General features: G+C 37.4%; 2 protein-coding genes across 2 annotated transcripts; one reads left to right on the top strand and one right to left on the bottom strand.

Moving 5' to 3' along the window:
• Window positions 1-5498: 5498 nt before the first annotated feature.
• Window positions 5499-10755, bottom strand: LOC128214412 (inactive pancreatic lipase-related protein 1-like). Its single transcript, XM_052920875.1, has 6 exons — window positions 10466-10755; window positions 8145-8449; window positions 7593-7824; window positions 7158-7274; window positions 6703-6822; window positions 5499-6367 (listed from the first exon to the last, which is right to left on the bottom strand). The coding sequence occupies exons 1-6, from the start codon at window positions 10551-10553 to the stop codon at window positions 6123-6125; spliced, it is 1107 nt and encodes a 368-aa protein (XP_052776835.1). The 5' UTR covers window positions 10554-10755; the 3' UTR covers window positions 5499-6122.
• Window positions 10756-11788: 1033 nt separating this feature from the next.
• LOC128214971 (mucin-2-like) lies at window positions 11789-19501 on the top strand. The gene is made up of 5 exons (XM_052921692.1): window positions 11789-11896; window positions 12206-12278; window positions 12954-12983; window positions 13934-17173; window positions 17502-19501. The coding sequence occupies exons 2-5, from the start codon at window positions 12209-12211 to the stop codon at window positions 18503-18505; spliced, it is 4344 nt and encodes a 1447-aa protein (XP_052777652.1). The 5' UTR covers window positions 11789-11896; window positions 12206-12208; the 3' UTR covers window positions 18506-19501.
• The last annotated feature ends 1766 nt before the right edge of the window (window positions 19502-21267 follow it).

The raw sequence follows: 21267 nt of genomic DNA, 5'->3' as shown, positions 1-21267 counted from the left end.
CTGCTTTACAAACATGTTACAACCCACGATTGGCCTGCTTTACAAACATGTTACAACCCACGATTGGCCTGCTTTACAAACATGTTACAACCCACGATTGGCCTGCTTTACAAACATGTTACAACCCACGATTGGCCTGCTTTACAAACATGTTACAACCCACGATGGGCCTGCTTTACAAACATGTTGATGCAAATGATTAGATAATTATATACTTCAGTATTATACGAGGGTATAGTAAATATACTTTATTGTTTTACTGGTTCAAACGGCAAGTTACTCAAGTCAGAATCAAAGTTTTATTAGCAAATACAATTAGAACATTGCCAGTACACAAAGCACATACTAGATGGCATAAATGACAACAAAAAGAGTGAAATAAAAATATGAAAAAAATATGAGATCATTTTTACAACATTTTATCTTAAGGAGAAAAGTAAGAACTATAACTCTACATGAAATGTATTTAGACATGTTAATTATGCTAAGCAGCATTTCTTCTATCCGTAGCGAATGAAAAATAAGTAGCAATATTATTCAATATTGTATCATCATTACAGGACATCAAGTTATTAAATTTGGTCATATTAGGCCAGTGAATATAATACCTGGGTATACATTTTGTACGTATATCCAAATAACGAGGACACACTAACAAAAAGTGATATTCATTTTCTACAACATTCATAATTATTACATTTTCTATGTTCTCGATTTATATTTCTATATCTTCGAAGTTCAATATTAAGGTTGTGTGCCGAACATTTAAATCTAGTAAGAAGTATCCTTAACTTATTGCTATTAATACAAAATAAATATTTTTCAATTGCAAAATCTTGTTTAAAATTAACATAACACTGTAGCTTGTCTGAATTTCTAACATTTGTATACCATTGTTGTAAGTAAGTATCATATATTCTTCTAACGACAGCTTCTATCTGTATATTTGTTACATTATCACATGTAAATAAATAAGCAAATCCAAGCTCATTCAACAACTGTTTCACATTAACTGTCCAAGTGTTTATATCTTCGCCATTAACAGATTTCATACTAGTAAATACCTTATACATAAGAGACTCGGGATAACGTTTAACCTTGAAGAAGTACTTGATAATTCGTGTTTTCCTAAACAAACTTAATGGGAATCTTGCCAATTCAACATGAACTGCAGCATTGCATGATTGCGGTCTTACACCTATAATTTGTTTTAAGAATTTTAGTTGTACTCTCTCGATACTTCAGAACCATAATTAAGAATATGACTTATCATACAATCAAATAGTTTTAGTTTATCACATATAAAGCATAACATCAAAAAGACTATTCAATGAAAACAAAGCACGAAGTGCCTGCTCCGATAACTTCTTTTGCGCTTGCAAATAGGTTCCATTTTCATTTCAGGCGTTAAATCATCCACACCACCGCTTTTACCTCTTTTTAATGAACTTATTGCTTTTACAACTTCATCTAACGTAAAATCATCATCTAACTGATCTATATTAACGTTTTCATCATTTTGACCGTTATCAGTGATATCATTTGAGAACGTTTCGCCATCAAAAAGATTTTTAAAATGATTCATAAAATCATCTTTGCTCTATTATGTTCTTTGGGCTTGATATTTCGAATTTCTTCATTTTCCCCAAAAATTTCTGAGGCTGTGTTTTAGACATGTTATGTAATTCACTTCTTTGTTGAAAATTAAACTGCCTCCTAGCTTTACGAGTAATACCACGATACGTTTCATATGCAACAATGCGCGAAATTCGACAGTGTTATGTTTTCTGTACATTCGATTTGCAAATCTAAATTCACGCCTTGCAATTTCACATTCATTATTGAACCAAGCATTTTTATATTTTCGATTACATCTAGAACCACTATTTTTTACACTTTTACCACATGCAGCAAAAGCTTTATCATATAAAAGACTAGAAAATGAATCAGCACTGTCGTCAGAGTTACATTCTCCACTTAAAATGCTATCAACAATACCATGAAAATCATTACTACAAGATGATATATTAATCTTAAACATATTTGTGTTTTCATTGCTCCATGTAAATTTCACAAACTGATATTGTCACTATTTTCAAAATTGCGCATGTCAACTTTTAACATAAATGAAATTGGAACATGTGGTGAGAACCTGTATAAATCATGAACAGTATTTTTTTTAACTAAGGGGAATAAATCCCCTGACACTACCAAATAGTCAATAACACTATTACCGTTATTAGAAAAGTAAGTATAATTGCCGACAAGTGCATCATTACCACATCTGCCGTTAACAATTTTCATATTACTAGATAAACATAGATATACAGTACTGTTGCTGCTGTCATCTAGCTGACGTGCAGTTTTACAGTTTACGTCACACACATGATAAAGTTCGAGGTTTTGATCAAATGGGTTAAAGGGCAAAATAGTAATTAAATACGCCCAAACTGCACAATCCACATACAGTTAGGTTCTGAAGGTCGGGCGCAAGTCAAAAAGTTACACCCATAAGTTACACCCGCTCTAACGTCAAATCCTGGCGCTTCCCCTGCACAAATTAAAAATGAAAATAAAGCTTAATATAGGCACGCGGACTATTAAATATACCCGTCAAAGTGTTTTCCTTATGAATATCAATATTTGAACACTGTGAGAATTATATAATAATTGGAATATTGCAAATACAGCTTGGGTCTAGTCCAAATAATTGTAAGTTGACGGATCTTTTCTACAATTTTTGATAAAGAATCCCGTATAACACGTCTTTTATTTTAGACTATGCTTGGGTCTTATTTTCATTAGTTGAAAACACATAATTCAATGGTCTGTAGTAAAAAGGTATTTTCAATAAAATGTATGTATATTTTATGTACTTGCGAAGATATACAAAATCAGCCTTGGCGTGACATTATATGCAATAGTTAGATTTCGCATACAGAAGCCAGCAGTGGAATACTTAATTAATGGAGTATATACTTGTATGTTAATAAAAACTTTAGTGCCTTTTTTAAAATCTGTTTAATCAATTAAAACAGTAAAGTTCAGTAATTAAACTTTTATCGGTATCACTTTATATTCGATGTCAGCATTTTCCCATCACAGTTAAACATACAGTCTCACCTCTTATTTTGGAAGTTTATACTAGTATTATAAAAACAAAAACAAAAGCAGGAAACGAAAATAGCAAATGAATGTCATTGATACATGTTATCATAACAAACTTTAGCTACAAAGGGATTTTTTTCATTTATCTCTGTCTCTTTAATAGTAAACAACCTATTTAAAGTATAATGTATTTTATACATCATAGTGATTGTACTTATTAAAAGCTCTTTCAGTGCCTATAATCAGAAGAATCAATAACGTGCACACAAATGGATATGACGTATATATGCATGTAAATGAACTATATTTAAAATGCAGTTGCATTTAGTTGACAATTCTGATTTTAAAAGTGATTCTACATATCGATGAATAGCAAACAGCTTTGTTTATATTGAGATGATTTTGTCAATAAATAGATCCGTAATTTGTGTTTAAGCCGTGTACAAAATGATGATAGAAGCAGAATTGACAAAAACAATGTTTATTGAAATGTTCGAACCTACGCCAATGCTTGAAAATGAATATTCTTTTATATAATCACAAACATTTTGGTTTAGATATGAGGTCCGGTGCGTCTGTGGATTATATAGTCTGATACAAGCAAACGGGGTTAACAATACGTTAATGAAAAGGGTAGAGACAACTTGTCGTTCACGATAACAGATATAGCTATCTGAATACAAATATAGCTATCTGAAAAGTCCAGTGGCGTGTTATAGACCTTTTTGTCTTATATACTGACATTCGGAACTCCTCGTCCATTTTATCGAAAACAACCTCGGATGTATGCCGGTACATCAGTTGAAGTAGTTCGTAAAATCTTGAATAATATCATTAATTATATGTAGTGTTTAAGAGTTGTATTTATTGATCTCAGTTTAAATTGATTGCCAGTGAAGTGTTTTAGTGCAAACATAATTAAGATTCCCAAGAGTTAAGTCAGAAAGTTTAACTGCTAAATAAGATTACTACGCGATCTATTTGCAGCGGACTTAAACGTACCACTTTTCGAGTATGTAAACCGTCCAAATACATCCGAGGTTGTTTTCGATAAAATAGCCGAGGAGCTCCGAATGGCAAACGGGGTTAACAAAACGTTAATGAAAAGGGTAGAGACAACTTGTCGTTCACGATAACAGATATAGCTATCTGAAAAGTCCAGTGGCGTGTTATAGACCTTTTTGTCTTATATACTGAAGAGGAAGGTCGATGTGTTTTAGTGGTCATAGACAGCCTCTCACTCAAGAGTTCGTAGGTTCAAACGTTCTCTTTACCTCCCGAAAAAAGGACGCTTATACTTTTCCTGCTTTCTCCAGGAGTCGGTTGATTTCGGATACCTTATAGGGACACTCTTATTCAAAATCAATAAATACAGAAGTATAACAAACATAAATTTAGAGTGATAAACCTTTAAATCTAAATCTGTTTCGAAGGCTATCAAATATTGTATTCCATTTTTAAGGCCTTTAATTGTAATACATGTACATGTCCGACAACATGTTATGAGTTAAAATGAATAGGTGTTTTCAAATATGTTATGATTATCTTAGAAATTTGGTTTAACTGTTGAGAAGTATTGGAACATTTAGGACATAAGGTTCAATATTGTTTAAAGCTGCACTCTCACAGATTGAACGTTTTGACAACTTTTTTATTCTTTGTCTTGGAACAAGCCATTTTTACGAAAATGAATGGAAACCAAATATATGAGAGTGCTGACAAAAATTAGATCGCAGAGTATCTATATATAATATATATTTAAGTTCAAAAATTTATGTTTTATGCATTTTTCCTAAACTGTTAGTAACGGTATAAGCCATAAAACACTAATTTTCGAACGGAAATATACAAATCTGCGATCTGATCTTTTGTCAGCAATCTTTTATCATTGGTTTGCAGATATTTACGCAAAAATTTGCACTTTCCAAGACAAAAAATAAAAAAAGTTGTAAAAAACGGTATATCTGTGAAAGTGCAGCTTTAAAATGGGTTAAAGCGAAATATGTTGAAAACTATCGCCTTTATTTTGATTTTAAGAAAGAAAAAAATGTTTATGCTTGCTCCGCTCCCTTTTTTTCTAAACCAAAAATCCGTGGAACGAAAATATAATTTGCTATGTTGTGCATGTTTGCTCATTTTTTTTTCTTCTTTATCACATACTATGTTATAGTATCTTCATGCAATGATATATAAATTTGGTAATGTTTGGTTAATTTGCTGTCATCTTCTTAAAAACATGTCATAAGTAAGATACAGTAGTCAACCGAAATCGCCATTCTACGTTTATTTTACGACACAACCGGACTTTCCATGGGTATTTTGTTTTCAACCGTAACATTTAGTTAAAGAAAACTTGTGCTCAAGTAATAAACTACGTTTATGTTTTGTCATATTTATTCACGGCACACAATGGTATATATAGAAAATCTTGTCATTACAATATGACAACACATTCCGACTCATTTAATCGAGCAATAATGTTCTATAACATATACAGATTGCATTGATAATTGCCAAGGTCAGGTAAGTTTGTGTGAACCTCAACAAGCTGATATATAAGTCTTTAAGTGCTGACGTAGTCGGGAAATATGACGTCATAATTTCCCCGTGACGTAAAAACAATGGCGGCGACAATGATGTGACGTCTTTAAAGTCCAATTGTAAGGACCATTGAAAATATGCCATTCAAAGTAGATAACGATTTTTAGGAATAACATATTTGATGAGATGCCAAAACAGATACCTTAAACATACATGTAGTTAAAAATAAGGCCTAAATTAATTATTAGATTGTTTGGCGTTTATCGTCCGACTCACGAAATATCCCAAACCGATTGTTAGCGTCTCCGGTGGTCAAAGTTTAATATAGGAAGAGAAATACACAACAAAACTACCCACCTACCCACACAGTTGGAAGGGAAACGAACTACATGTATTTATTAATTTTGGCCTTAGATCTCTTTCTGCTTGCTGCGGTTCTAATATAGACATAAATAATGAAGAGCATAACACAATTATCCTTGACAGTAAGGATATTTAGCATTCGTAGACACAAGGTAAATCCCCGAGGTCATGTTCACGTCAGTATGGTAGCCCATTACGCCACATGGCATATCAGTACCACACTTGGAACACTCAGCGGACGTGAGACGGGTGGTGTTCGGGCAGAGGTGGGCGGTAAACCGGCATTTTGAGGTGATGGACTCCGTGAAATAGTTCAACACGCGTAGGTGACTGCAGGCGAAGTTTTGTACCAAGTCTGAAATTTTGAAACGTATGATTGCATTTGTGTTGTTCTTTATATTTGAACATTGTATATTAATTAGTTGCTACAAAGTTTCGATATCTGATGTATTCGAATTATACAATATATGCTATACATACAGTCAAATCTCGTTATCTCGAAGTCGTTGGGACCTCCGTAAATACTTCGAGTTAACGAATATTCAATACAACTGTAACACAAAACATGTCTTACTAGACTCAATACATTCGAAAATAATTGAACATAACCCAAACACCGAGATATCAGAGTTCGACATAGTGAGTTTCCACTAAAATTCATTATCTACTATTCATATAATAGAATACTACCAAAGTTTCCCGTAAACAGCTCAGTCATCCTCGCGAAGTAAGTGTTTGGACATCCAGGCATATCTCGTCCCCCGTTAGGGTAGAAATCCACGGTCCCAAGGGGTTGCATGAGGCCCAACCCTGTTCATTTATAAAAGAAAGTTATATTAAGTTTAGTATTAAAACACAAAGGTGGTCAACAACGTCACGTATGAAAAACAATCATCGTGGCAAATATATGATGGAACAAATGGTGTTGAGTCAATGTGACCTCCGTTCGTGTCGAAATTTAAGGTACCCTGATGTTGGTTACTAAAGACCAACCCAGTTCATAATATTGGGCAGGCATAAATCACGTTAGAACCGATACAAACAGTGGTGAGTGGCGATGTAAGCTGGATTTTGCGTGCCCTGTGCCCCCGCCCCCACCACCCTATTCTCGGAACATAATTTCATTAACAAATAAATTAGCTTACCTCCACTAAACAGGTGCTCTCCGTCGGTGTGGATAGCGTCAACAAACAAAGCGTCCATAGGATCCAGCCGTACTTCCGGGTCCTCGTCTACGAATGCAGGGCCGGCGGGGTCCAGACCTAACGTGGCATAAAGCTATTTTTGTATACCAAATGTTTGTCAAAGGAGCTTCTACACCAATCATCGCCAAATGACTTATTAGATAACGATTTATTCAGACAACAGTTTTCAAAGTTCCTACAAATGTACCTACTAAATTAAGTAAAACCATACAGACTGAAGCTTTACGCCAAACGGCAAAACGGACTTCGCTTAATCCAAGGCTCATACCAATTCATTACTAATAGTATATAAATATAATTTCGTTTTATGTAAGTTTACTCTGGTGTTGCTTGAATCTCAGAAAACATAGTAATTGCATGCATATAACACTTTACCTGTAATCCGACCAATTCCTTCCACATACTCTCCGGCATATCCGGCCGCGTGCGCGCCGAGACTGTGGCCAATAATGTGCACTCGTCCGAAATCCGTGTCATACAGGCGCTTGAATATTTCAAGCAGCTGGGCGACCTGTGCCCCGACGACACGTATGTTTGCGACGGACTGGAGGTAGTTGTACTCCCGGGCGCCATACCGCCAGTCCACAATCACCACGTTGTAATCGCCCTAAAACAAGTAAATTGTGTATATAGTAGAATAAAAAGGTACATGTAACTCGAATAAACTAAACGTGGACCCATTGCAATCGCTATAAATTAACTCTATATTGTACAACATTTGTGTTTCAAGATAATTAAATGTACAATAATGAACAACATATACTACTGTATAGTGGTATGCTCAGACTTCAAATTCAGGTTCTGCAGCAATACATATGCTTAATATTATAATAGGTAGAGCTAGCGTCAATTGTGCAGATGTTTTAATCAAATCATATTGGTACGGGTACAAAATGCAGAATATATGGATAATTCAATTAAACTCACTTGCTTTAATAAAGTCCTCGCCATCTTCTTCACCCATGGTCTTTCGATGGAATCCATATATCCATGGATGATGATTCTGATGTCTTTCGATTCACAGAAAGACTTCCAACCGCATTTCCGAATATTATCGTTGAGCAAGAGTTCTTCGGGAATGTCCGAGTTGTTCCGAGTAAACAGAAAGAAGCGCGTGCTAATGACGTCAGGAGCACGCGGAAGCTGACCACCTGCATTTGTGAAAGGTTTCGCAGCAGAAAAGCACCCCAGACTTCCGTAACATACTTTTTTCTTGGACGTAAATAACCAACCTGAAAAATAGATTTGTTATGATTATTGAAGTTTCTATATATTGTCTGAAAAACACACAAAGTATTTTATAAATTATTTAATTATCCATTCAAAAACACACTAAGGTAGCAAGGAAAAATTAAACCACATCTACAAAACCTGTAGTTTGGTCAGACGAGCATGACCTCTTGGTGTTTGAAACATATTTTCTTACATGATATTTGATCATCAAATATACGGTAAACATATAAATAATAAAGCGTGTACATCAATTTCCACGTGGTTATTCATATTAAAATTAATAATATATTGATAGACTAGTTAATTTAATATATAAAATGTAAACATTGAGTGTGCAGGGAAAGGACGAATGTTCTGAATTATCCATATACATTGTATACAATTTTGTTTTTATTAATGTACAAAATTATAATTCAAGACAGATGAATCCAAGAGATCTAGTATAGCGACCACATATCCATAATGCATACTTGTGAAAAAATGTTGTTGTTTTTCTAAGTTGAATTTGTAGAGAATGGTTTTTACGACAATAATGAAATGATAAGCAACAATGAGATCAAAATATCAAAAAGCATATATATTGAATAAATCTTATGAAAAATGAAGGATTTTGAAAATACTATGGATTATAAATTCGATAAATATCACTAAGATGAAACTTTTCACTAATTAATTATGCAACGGATCAATCAAAAATCAGAGACGATTAAAAGAACATTATGTTAAATGCGTATGTTCTGGAAAGAAACATTATAAGCCCTCTTTCGTTTTTATCCACTTCAATATATCATGTGGGTAATGCTATACAATGTTGCAATGTAGGATATTTATGTCGAATAAATTATGTTTATGATAAAATACGTTTGTGATCTGCAGCTCTTTCTTCGATTTAATAGGAGTACTTAAATCATTTTTTGGACTTGAAAACAGACGAGGTTGAACATTGAAATTGGCAAACAGCCTGTATTGAATGAAACATATTTAAAGAAAGATATTTTAAATGATATGAGCCCACGATAACTATCTTTAAATGTATTGAAGATTACAGGTATAAACAGTTTCTCGAAGTTTTATTGCTAGTGTTCTGTAAATCTGGCTGATGATGCAAGATGCCAGCAACAACAGGAATTATGTTTTCTTCGTCAACAAACACTTATGTCTTTAATTATTTTACAAAAAAAACAAACATTAGCTAAACAGACAAACGTGCGATTGAGCTATGTTACCTTCAAAGTTCAGGTTTTCTTTCATTAAAACAAACACAGTAAACATGAAATTTTAAAAAAACTTGTTTCTGCAAACAGAAAAAAAAAATATAATCGAACATTTCTATTTTGACACCATAATTTTCGTCGATCTCGTTATTAAGCTTATTAATTTATTGGTTTAAAAATAGAATGTGGACATGGTTAATATGCATTTAAACCGTAAATCATTTTTTTATGAGGCCCTCGCGTCTGTTTTAGACAGGTGAAGTGTGTATGAGTTATGGAAATTTTGAGAGTAAATGCGAATTTGAAAACACATTTTTGTACATGTTTTTCATAGTTAAATCTTAAAACGAATTCAAGAATATAAATAACTGAGTGTATTTCGTATGCACGGACAAAGTAAAAACATCGAACGGGGTCCGAAAATGAACACAATAATGTTAGGATATTTTGAAAAACATAGTTTCCCTTAAACAACATCATGCTGATCATCAAATCAAATGAAACGGTCCTGTTTTATCTCTTTCGTGTGGAAAATACATTCAAATTAAACTTAAATCTCTATATTCTGTTAGGACGGGTTTAATGATAACCGTATCAAAACATTGAACACATATTGACAAACAAGTAATAGACATTGTTCTCACCGTTTTCACTGATTAATTTTCTATATTGTTACATATAATGCCTTTCAATTAAAATATTTATCATAACATTGTGACATACTTTCAAGCGATCCTTCAAAACTTTTTTTTAAAAAATACGTCCTTTTTCTGCGGCTTAACAGCCATCTATCTTACTCACCATTTCCCGAAGCCATGAAACATAAGAAAACTACGCAAATATGCACCAATAAAACTTTATTAGAACTCCTTGACACAAAAATGTCCATTTTTATAACAAACCTAATGTATAGTTTGATATTAAAACTTTGAGTGATGAAGTCCTCAAATGTCTGTCAATCACCACTTTTGTTTGTTGCACACTTTTCTCTTCAAGATGTGTCTGTTTTCTATGCCACTGAACATAGTCGTGCGTCAGTCAGAAAGAACAATCTACCATTATTCCACCTAGATAGATAGATACATGCTGGCTCGTCATAACCATTTGCCGATTTCTAATCAGATATTATGATAAGTACCTTGATCCGGAATACATAAGGATCATTAGGCTATACCGATATCACACACAAACAACATACTTTACTATGGTGGCCCATTTCTGTCAGTTCGTGTTTTCGCATTTTCGCGGCGAAGGTGTGAACATTCGACACTATTAACATCTGGAAATGCGAGATTGCTAATTTGCGGGGAAAAGATGTGACAATGCGATGCTGCTGCTGCTGATGATGATGTTAATGCTGCTGCTGCTGATGATGATGATTATGATGGTGGTGGTGGTGATGATGATGATGATGATGATGATGGTGGTGGTAGTTGCGGTGATGTTGGTGGTAGTTGTGATGATGATGATGATGATGATGATGATGATGATGATGATGATGATGATGATATGACTAGATGCTGATGATGATTATAATGATGATGAGAGGAGAAGGGGGAGAAGAAGGTAAGGAGGAGGAGGGGGGGAATAAGAAGAAGAGGAAGAGAAGGAAGAGAAGGAGGAGGGAGGGGGAGGAGAAGTTGGAGGAGAAGGAGAGGAGGAGGAATAAAAAGAGGATGATGATGAGGAAGTGGAGGAGGAGGATTACACCCACCGCTACCTCTGACACGCTATAGTTTCATTTTAGGCTAATTGCCCTAAGTACTGAAAAAACGCGGTTTTTCTTTCATTCTTAAACTTATAGACATAAGTGTTTTTGATACTTTTTTTATGAAAAAAATACAGCAAACTGTAGAAGTGCTTAGATGCAGTGCTTAATTCTAAGAATTGAAAACAGTATCTTTATTTCATAGGAATATATAAGCGGTATTGCAATTAACATGACTTCCATAAATTAATTATTCTTCCATATTCACCCATATTACAAAATACTACATGAGTGCGTATAAACACAATGTAAAAATTAAATGGAACGAAACAATAGATCTTAAAGAAATTAATGATCTGTAAGAATAACTTCACACAAAAGTGAAGACGTCAAAATCAAATCTAGCAAGATATCGAGTTTCATCGGAACTAACACTTCCTTATAATAAATATATTGTTTAAAGGATTGAGAATAAAGGACTAACAAGAAATTTGAAAACAGCAACATAAATATGACATAAAAAGGCAAGTCCTTAATTTTTTATAAACAAATTTATAAAGCTATGATTGTGAAAAAAATCGTACTGAATTATATCTGTATTCATCTTAAGCGGGTACTTCTTTCGTTTTTTTATGTTGTTGGTTGGTAGGTTAAGTCACTAATACTGTGTCTTCAAGACAATAATTCTGTTTAAAACCGGTCGAAGACAATATAAATAGATAATGAACTAACAAAGCTTCCTCATCGTCTTCCTTTCTGTTAAATTTCAATACATTTTCGAATTTGGTTTGATATAATACAAATTAAACAAAATATTTTTTTTCATCTTTTAGATAATGGCAGTATTTTTCCTACTGCTAATGGTGTGTGTTTCTACGAGCGGAACTGTGTCCCGTGGAAAACGAGGTATTTTTTCTCTTTTTTGTTAGGAAAATTATTAATTCGTTCGTACGTTTGTGTATTCGTTAATTCATTAATTCATTTGTTCGTTCTTTCGGTAAATTACTAACTCATTTATTCATGTAGTCGCATATCCATTCGCCAATTGATTCATTAATACAAAATCGTATTTTTATTCACGTACTCATTCATCTAGTCAATCAAATATTCATTCACATATTCATTCACGTAATAATTCAGCTATTCATTCACATATTCATCCACGTATTCATTCAGGTGATCATTCACGTATTCATTCACATATTCATTCACTTATTCATTCAGATATTTATTCGCGTATTCATTCACTTATTCATTCACGTATTTATTCGCGTAATCGTTTACATATTCATTCACGTATTCTTTTACTCAGCCATTCACGTATTCATTCACGTATTCATTGACGTATTCAATTACATATTCATTCACTTAATCATTCACTTCATCATTCACATATTCTTTCGTCATTCACTTATTCATTCGTTATAGTATTTGAACAACTAGCATTTATGACAATTTCGCGTCAGAATAAAATGCAATTAATATTATTCTAAATTATATGTATAAATATTTTGCTAGATTGTACAAACTACTGAATGCGTTAAAGAAATACTTTTTAGTATATATTTCTTTCTTTTCCAGGTTTTCAAGACAACCCACCAGGAATAACTGGTATGGAAATAATGTTATGACGTGTTTAAATCATTATAAAAACTTTTTAACAGGAGCATGTTCCCAAGAGCCTGATTAAGGACGTAAAGCTGCACTTTCACAGATTAACCGTTCTGACAACTTTCTTTATTTTTTTGTCTGAGAATCAGTCATTTTTTTGCGTTAACGTACGGACACCATTGATATAAGACTGCTGACAAAAGATACGCATAATAGGTTTCCATATTTACTGTTTTTATGCCAAAATCTATTTATTTTCCTTAAAGCGATAGTAACGCTTCTAGCCATAAAACATTTTTAACGGAGATATGAAAACTGCAATCTGATCTTTTGTCAGCAGTCTCACATCAACAGTTTACAGCGATTTACGCAAAATTGACTCATTTTAAAGTTGTCAAAACGGTATATCTGTGAGAGTGCAGCTATAAATTCTAGATCTCGGTTGTACATTGAAGTGGTTCGATACATAACGAGGTCAATTTGACTTAAGCAATGGCAGAATGCTAGAGCGTATTAGGACATGATTCTATACTTACAGTCAAAACTCGCTATGTCGAAGTCATTGGGACTTCGGGGCGAACTTCGAGATAACGAACATTCGATATAACCGAAATACAAACATGCACTACTAAACCGAACAAAATCCAAACAGTTCGAAATAACCAGAACATTGAGATAACAGAGTTCGATATTGCGAGTTTCGACTGTATGAATATATATTTTGGTCCATCAAGCAAAGAGACAAGAGCAAATTTGATATTCTCAATCCCGACACTGCAGTTATGTCGGAGATTTTCAAGGTTTCTAAATATTACGGCACGTTCAACCCGACAGTCCATTTCAGTCTATTACACAAGAAGCGTTCGGCCCTGGTCGCGAATTCTGTCAAAATCCCGCCTGATAGAGGTTATTTTGTTAGGGACTAACTATATTAATTCATTTGGTTTCAGATAATCCAATTACTGACCTGCCATCTACCGGCGGGGACCAAATTACACCATCGAGCACCGTGGTAGAAGATGACGTCACGGCGAAACCATGCAGCAGTGACGTCACATGTATCGAGTGTAATACAGTCCTGCCATCGTACGCAGACGACCTGAAGTTCGTGCACGCGTCTGCTTATCTTCTCCCGCCATTTGGGGAAGAACTACCGGACGAATATAAGCAAAATGGCTGGACGTACTTTTATGAGAGATATTACCATATGCGACCGGAATTTATAGAAAACTGGTTTAAGACAGATATACCGTTGTTAAGTTCTTCGATTATCAAAACACAGTTTACGGATTCAGTAACATCTTCTACATATTCAGATATATTCTCTTCTTATACAGAGAGCTTATCGACATCGTTGTATGAATTTTCAACATCATTTGACTCTGTAACATCAACAATGTCAGTACCGGCTTCCACAGCAAATACTCCATCATTGGAACCGACTTCTACGGCAAGCACCCAGTATTCAATACCGATGACAACAGCAACTCGTACAGGTACACTGTCCTCGGTATCGATTTCAACAGCATCATTTACAGGTACCTTGTCTTCGATACCGACGTCTACCAAAGGTACTCCGTCTTCAGCTGGGACTTCAACAGCGACCTACACAGGTACTCAGATTTCGGGACTGACCCCTACACCCAGTACTCCGTCTTCAGTACCGACTTCTACAGCGGCCTACACAGGTACTCAGACTTCGGGACTGACCCCTATACCGAGTACTCCGTCTTCAATACCTACTTCAACAGCGACGTTAACTGGTACTCAGCCTTCGGGACTGACCCCTACACCAAGTACTCCGTCTTCAACTTCCACTTCAACAGCGGCATACACAGGTACTCAGCCTTCGGGACTGACCCCTACACCAAGTACTCCGTCTTCAACTTCCACTTCAACAGCGGCCTACACAGGTACTCAGCCTTCGGGACTGACCCCTACACCAAGTACTCCGTCTTCAACTTCCACTTCAACAGCGGCAAACACAGGTACTCAGCCTTCGGGACTGACCCCTACTCCAAGTACTCCGTCTTCAACTTCCACTTCAACAGCGGCCTACACAAGTACTCAGCCTTCGGGACTGACCCCTACACCAAGTACTCCGTCTTCAACTTCCACTTCAACAGCGGCAAACACAGGTACTCAGCCTTCGGGACTGACCCCTACACCAAGTACTCCGTCTTCAACTTCCACTTCAACAGCGGCATACACAGGTACTCAGCCTTCGGGACTGACCCCTACACCAAGTACTCCGTCTTCAACTTCCACTTCAACAGCGGCCTACACAGGTACTCAGCCTTCGGGACTGACCCCTACACCAAGTACTCCGTCTTCAACTTCCACTTCAACAGCGGCAAACACAGGTACTCAGCCTTCGGAACTGACCCCTACACCAAGTACTCCGTCTTCAACTTCCACTTCAACAGCGGCATACACAGGTACTCAGCCTTCGGGACTGTCCCCTACACCAAGTACTCCGTCTTCAACTTCCACTTCAACAGCGGCCTACACAGGCACTCAGCCTTCGGGACTGACACCTACACCAAGTACTCCGTCTTCAACTTCCACTTCAACAGCGAAATACACAGGTACTCAGCCTTCGGAACTGACCCCTACACCAAATACTCCGTCTTCAACTTCCACTTCAACAGCGGCATACACAGGTATCCAGTCTTCGGGATTGACCCCTACACCAAGTACCCCGTCTTCAACTTCCACTTCAACAGCGGCCTACACAGGTACTCAGCCTTCGGGACTGTCCCCTACACCAAGTACCCCGTCTTCAACTTCCACTTCAACAGCGGCCTACACAGGTACTCAGCCTTCGGGACTGACCCCTACACCAAGTACCCCGTCTTCAACTCCGACTTCAACAGCGACATACACTGGTACTCAGTCTATGGGACCGACCCCTACACTCAGTTCTCCGTCTTCAGTACCGACTCCAACAGCGACGTATACTGGTACTCAGTCTTCGGGACCGACCCCTACACCCAGTACTCCGTCTTCAATACCCACTTCAACAGCGGCCTACACAGGTACTCAGTCTTCGGGATTGACCCCTACACCAAGTACCCCGTCTTCAACTCAGACTTCAACAGCGACATACACTGGTACTCAGTCTACGGGACCGAACCCTACATCAAGTACCCCGTCTTCAACAGCGGCCTACACAGGTACTCAGTCTACGGGACTTACCCCTACATCAAGTACCCCGTCTTCAACAGCGGCCTACACAGGTACTCAGTCTTCGGGATTGACTCCTACACCAAGTACCCCGTCTTCAACTCAGACTTCAACAGCGGCGTATACTGGTACTCAGTCTACAGGACCGACCCCTACATCAAGTACCCCGTCTTCAACAGCGGCCTACACAGGTACTCAGTCTACGGGACTTACCCCTACATCAAGTACCCCGTCTTCAACAGCGGCCTACACTGGTACTCAGTCTACGGGACTTACCTCTACATCAAGTACCCCGTCTTCAACAGCGGCCTACACAGGTACTCAGTCTACGGGACTTACCTCTACATCAAGTACCCCGTCTTCAACTCAGACTTCAACAGCGACGTATACTGGTACACAGTCTATGGGACCGACCCCTACATCAAGTACCCCGTCTTCAACAGCGGTCTACACAGGTACTCAGTCTACGGGACTAACCCCTACATCAAGTACCCCGTCTTCAACTCAGACTTCAACAGCGACGTATACTGGTACACAGTCTATGGGACCGACCCCTACATCAAGTACCCCGTCTTCAATTCAGACTACAACAACGACGTACACTGGTACTCATTCTTCGGGACTGACCTCTACAGAAGGGTATTCAGGTATATCTTCTACGGTACTTACTTCTTCAGCAATGATAACAGGTACCCCATCTTCCCAAGTTACAGTTTCATTAAGTTCAGAACGTACCACGGACCACACACGAGATACAACAACAATTGGTACTGATTTGACTACAGAAAGGTCAGACAGTACTACAACCGGGTTAACAAATACGGTCACATCCGGTACGGAAACTACCACGGATAGACCGAGCACTACCGGTACGGGAACTTCCACGGACAATCCGAGCACTACCGGTACGGGACCTACAACAGACAAGCCGAACACAGCCGATACGACGCCTAGAACCGTGCAGCCTGTAACAACAGGAGCTGAAGGCGCGGATCCACAAACGGGTATATTATGTTACCTAAATGTTATATGTGATATGTACTACACTATTCAGCTGTCGAATGTAAGAATTGTATTTCAATTGAAAATTTAAGAATAATATATACGTGGATCCAAAATATATCAGTGGTTATTGTTGGAAATTCATTCACCAATATATAATTGAATCTCAGGGAACGTTTTTAGCGTACTTTATGTTAACGTAATATATTAACTACGCAACACTAAGTTCAGGCTGACATAAGCTAGTGCTGTTTAATCATTTACTTTGAGATGCTAAATCGCAATACTTCGTTCGTAAGGCGTTCACCTTGTTCTATCGTTTTCCTTTAGGTGAAGATAGCGGTAACAACATCCCCATAATCGCCGGTGGGGCTGCAGCGGGAGTCGTCGTGGCCGGGCTTATCACCGCTGCCATAATATTCAAGCTTAAATCTGTTTCCGCCGTTGCCTCTGTTCCGGGAGCGGCCGGATACTCTGCCCCGGGAGTTCCTGGCCAGTCGCCATACAGCGGCGGATCTGGCGGTGGTCAAGGTGGCGGCGGTGGACAGGGCGCCCAGAGTCGAGGCGTTAGCGACGGACCTTCGAGGTCAAGGGTTAAACTTCCGCCAATGCAGAATGCACCACAGCCGACACCGCTAAATAATGGGCTATGGCTTGGCAACGATCCGGCTCTACCCTCCATAAACAATCAATTCCCAACACCCGACGGCACTGGTGTGCCGGGCATGGCGTCTTATTCGACAGGAGGGGTCCCAGGAGCGCCGAACTTCCAGCCTTCCGGTCCAGGCTACGGAATCACTGACTCAAGCCAACTTGGTTCATTAAATGGTCATCTTCCAGGAGCAGACGGCTCTGTGCCCGGGATGGCATCGTACACGCCTGGCGGTGTTCCAGGTTCATCAGGATTTTCTCCTTCTGGTCCAGGGTATGGTATAACGTGTAACAGCCAAATAGCGACGCTTAACGGCGGTTTCCCTGGCGCGGATGGTTCAGGAGTTCCCGGAATGGCGTCATACGCTCCGGGTGGCGTCCCGGGGGCTTCTGGCTTCTCACCGTCCGGACCAGGATACGGAATAACCGACAGCAGCCAATTAGGGTCTCTTTCGGGACAGGTCTCCGGGGGAAACCCCGGCGCTCCGGGATCCGCAGGCTACTCCGCCGGTAATGTTCCTGGACCTGCAAATTTCCAGCCATCGGGTCCCGGATACGAAATTACCGACGGCAGCCAACTGCGGTCCTTAAACAACCAACTTCCGTTCAGTAATCGTCCTGGTGTTCCCGGCTCGGGTGCCGGTTATACGGCCGCTAACATTCCAGGCCCAGCCTCGTATTGAGATCGAGATAAACCACTGATCTTTTTTTCACGGAATATCATGTGTAACTGTCATTACTGTCATTCTAAAATGTGTACTTTTGAGTTTGTGTTTTCGAGTCTTTGGTGTCCAAGCGACGACATATTCATTATTATTTGGTAGCCTTAAAAATATTCTTCATTTCCACAACTTTAATACCATGTTCATAAGGGTTTTCATATTGTGTTTATATAAAAATGCGATTGATTTATTTATGAAAATGCCTCAACACTTAATTAATGTGTTTAACATAATTACTGTGACGTTATCAATATCAGTTTTGTAAATACCGGTGGAGTGTTTCGGTCTGATCAAAAGTGATTCAAAATGTTTATTGATCGACCAATATTTATCCAACGAAATCAGCTGAAAGATAACCTGTAGCATCTTAACCAAAGTTTACATACAATTGGCTGCCGAATTCCATGTATTTTTTAATACAACTATTACATATCTTAGTGACATGTTTCGTTAACTGTTATTTTTGTTTCCTCTTGTATTGCGACTGTTTGCACGAGGGTTGTCCGGCAAGCTTGTACACAATGTTACAGCATGTGAACAAGTATTCACCTCTTCTCATTTTGAAATAAACAAAAACAACTGTCCTTTTTAACAAAATAACTACTAAATGTGTGCCAAATAATATTCGTGCGATTTTTATTTTTAATTTAGAAATGAAAACTAAAATTTGTTCAGTTTTGGTAATAAGTATTTAGGACAACCCTTAAAATATGTGTACGTCAATGTTGTTGGTTTCATTCATATTTTTATTTTTTATTTTTGTACGATTGTTTTTTTTTATTTTTTTATTTTGAAATTGAATCCTAAGATTCAGTTTTGTTTCGAAAAGTATTTAGGACAGCCCTCAAACATATTTGTACATTACATGTTGTTAGTTTAATTCTTATTCTTTGAACGCTGGTCGATTATATGCACGTCATTTATCTGTTGACTTTGAAATAAAATTCGTTCATAATGCCTTGCTTTCGGTTGCTTGGTCGCCATAATAAATATATTAACGCTTTATAATGATGATCTATATCAACGACGACGCACTTTGATCTATCGTTTTTTGTCTCAAATCAGTTTAACTGAAATCATGCAGCATTATTTAAAACTTGTATTTCATGTGTTCAGGATTTTCGCATCCTGTAGGATTATTCTGTTGAAAGGCATTGAAAAAAAGCACTACAAGCATTGCCTTGAAAATCACCATAAAATCAGCGTAGCAAAGAACACGTCATCGTTTAGAGATAAAAAATTACGTCTATAATGTAATTTTACGATAACAAAGTCACTTAATGATTTCCTACACAAAACTTGTGATCTTACGACAACACAGTGGCTTGATAATTTTACAGAGACCTTGTGTGCATACGACAACAAAGTGACTTGATCATTTCATACACAAAACTTGTGATCTTACGACAACAAAGTGACTTGATCATTTCCTACACAAAACTTGTGTGCATACGACAACAAAGTGACTTGATCATTTCATACACAAAACTTGTGATCTTACGACAACAAAGGAGCTTGATCATTTCATACACAAAACTTGTGATCTTACGACAACAAAGTGGCTTGATCATTTCCTACACAAAACTTGTGATCTTACGACAACAAAGTGACTTGATCATTTTCTACACAAAACTTGTGATCTTACGACAACAAAGTGGCTTGATCATTTCCTACACAAAACTTGTGATCTTACGACAACAAAGGAGCTTGATCATTTCATACACAAAACTTGTGATCATACGACAACACAGTGGCTTGATCATTTCCTACATAAAACTTGTGAGCATACGACAACAAAGTGACTTGATCATTTCCTACACAAAACTTGTGAGCATACGACAACAAAGTGACTTGATCATTTCCTACACAAAACTTGTGACCATACGACAACACAGTGGCTTTATTATTATACACAGACCTTGTGTGCATACATTTTTTTATCATTTCCTACATAAAACTTGTGAGCATACGACAACAAAGTGACTTGATCATTTCCTACACAAAACTTGTGAGCATACGACAACAAAGGAGCTTGATCATTTTCTACACAAAACTTGTGAGCATACGACAACAAAGGAGCTTGATCATTTCCTACACAAAACTTGTGAGCATACGACAACAAAGGAGCTTGATCATTTTCTACACAAAACTTGTGAGCATACGACAACAAAGGAGCTTGATCATTTCCTACACAAAACTTGTGACCATACGACAACAAAGGAGCTTGATCATATTCTACACAAAACTTGTCAGCATACGACAACAAAGTAGCTTGATCATTTCCTACAGAAAACTTGTGAGCATACGACAACAAAGTGACTTGATCATTTCCTACACAAAACTTGTGACCATACGACAACACAGTGGCTTGATTATTATACACAGACCTTGTGTGCATACGACAACAAAGTGACTTGATCATTCCCTACACAAAACTTGTGACCATACGACAACACAGTGGCTTGATTATTATACACAGACCTTGTGTGCATACATTTTTTATCATTTCCTACATAAAACTTGTGAGCATACGACAACAAAGTGACTTGATCATTTCCTACACAAAACTTGTGAGCATACGACAACAAAGGAGCTTGATCATTTTCTACACAAAACTTGTGAGCATACGACAACAAAGGAGCTTGATCATTTCCTACACAAAACTTGTGAGCATACGACATCAAAGAAGCTTGATCATTTTCTACACAAAACTTGTGAGCATA

Source organism: Mya arenaria, chromosome 13, assembly GCF_026914265.1.
Source record: "Mya arenaria isolate MELC-2E11 chromosome 13, ASM2691426v1".
Taxonomy (NCBI): domain Eukaryota; kingdom Metazoa; phylum Mollusca; class Bivalvia; order Myida; family Myidae; genus Mya; species Mya arenaria.
The sequence above is the reverse complement of the archived record's forward strand: the minus strand, read 5'-3'. Positions and strand labels throughout refer to the sequence as shown.

Bases quoted from the DNA above. Each gene is read 5' to 3' on its own strand.
- LOC128214412 (XM_052920875.1), bottom strand. From the start codon at position 10,553: ATGGACATTTTTGTGTCAAGGAGTTCTAATAAAGTTTTATTGGTGCAT. The intron at 6,823-7,157 runs GTAAGCTAATTT...ATAAATGAACAG, and splicing joins AGAGCACCTGTTTAGTGGAG to GGTTGGGCCTCATGCAACCC. The intron at 6,368-6,702 runs GTAGTATTCTAT...TCAAAATTTCAG, and splicing joins GCTGTTTACGGGAAACTTTG to ACTTGGTACAAAACTTCGCC.
- LOC128214971 (XM_052921692.1), top strand. From the start codon at position 12,209: ATGGCAGTATTTTTCCTACTGCTAATGGTGTGTGTTTCTACGAGCGGA. The intron at 12,984-13,933 runs GTATGGAAATAA...ATTTGGTTTCAG, and splicing joins CAACCCACCAGGAATAACTG to ATAATCCAATTACTGACCTG. The intron at 17,174-17,501 runs GTATATTATGTT...GTTTTCCTTTAG, and splicing joins AGGCGCGGATCCACAAACGG to GTGAAGATAGCGGTAACAAC.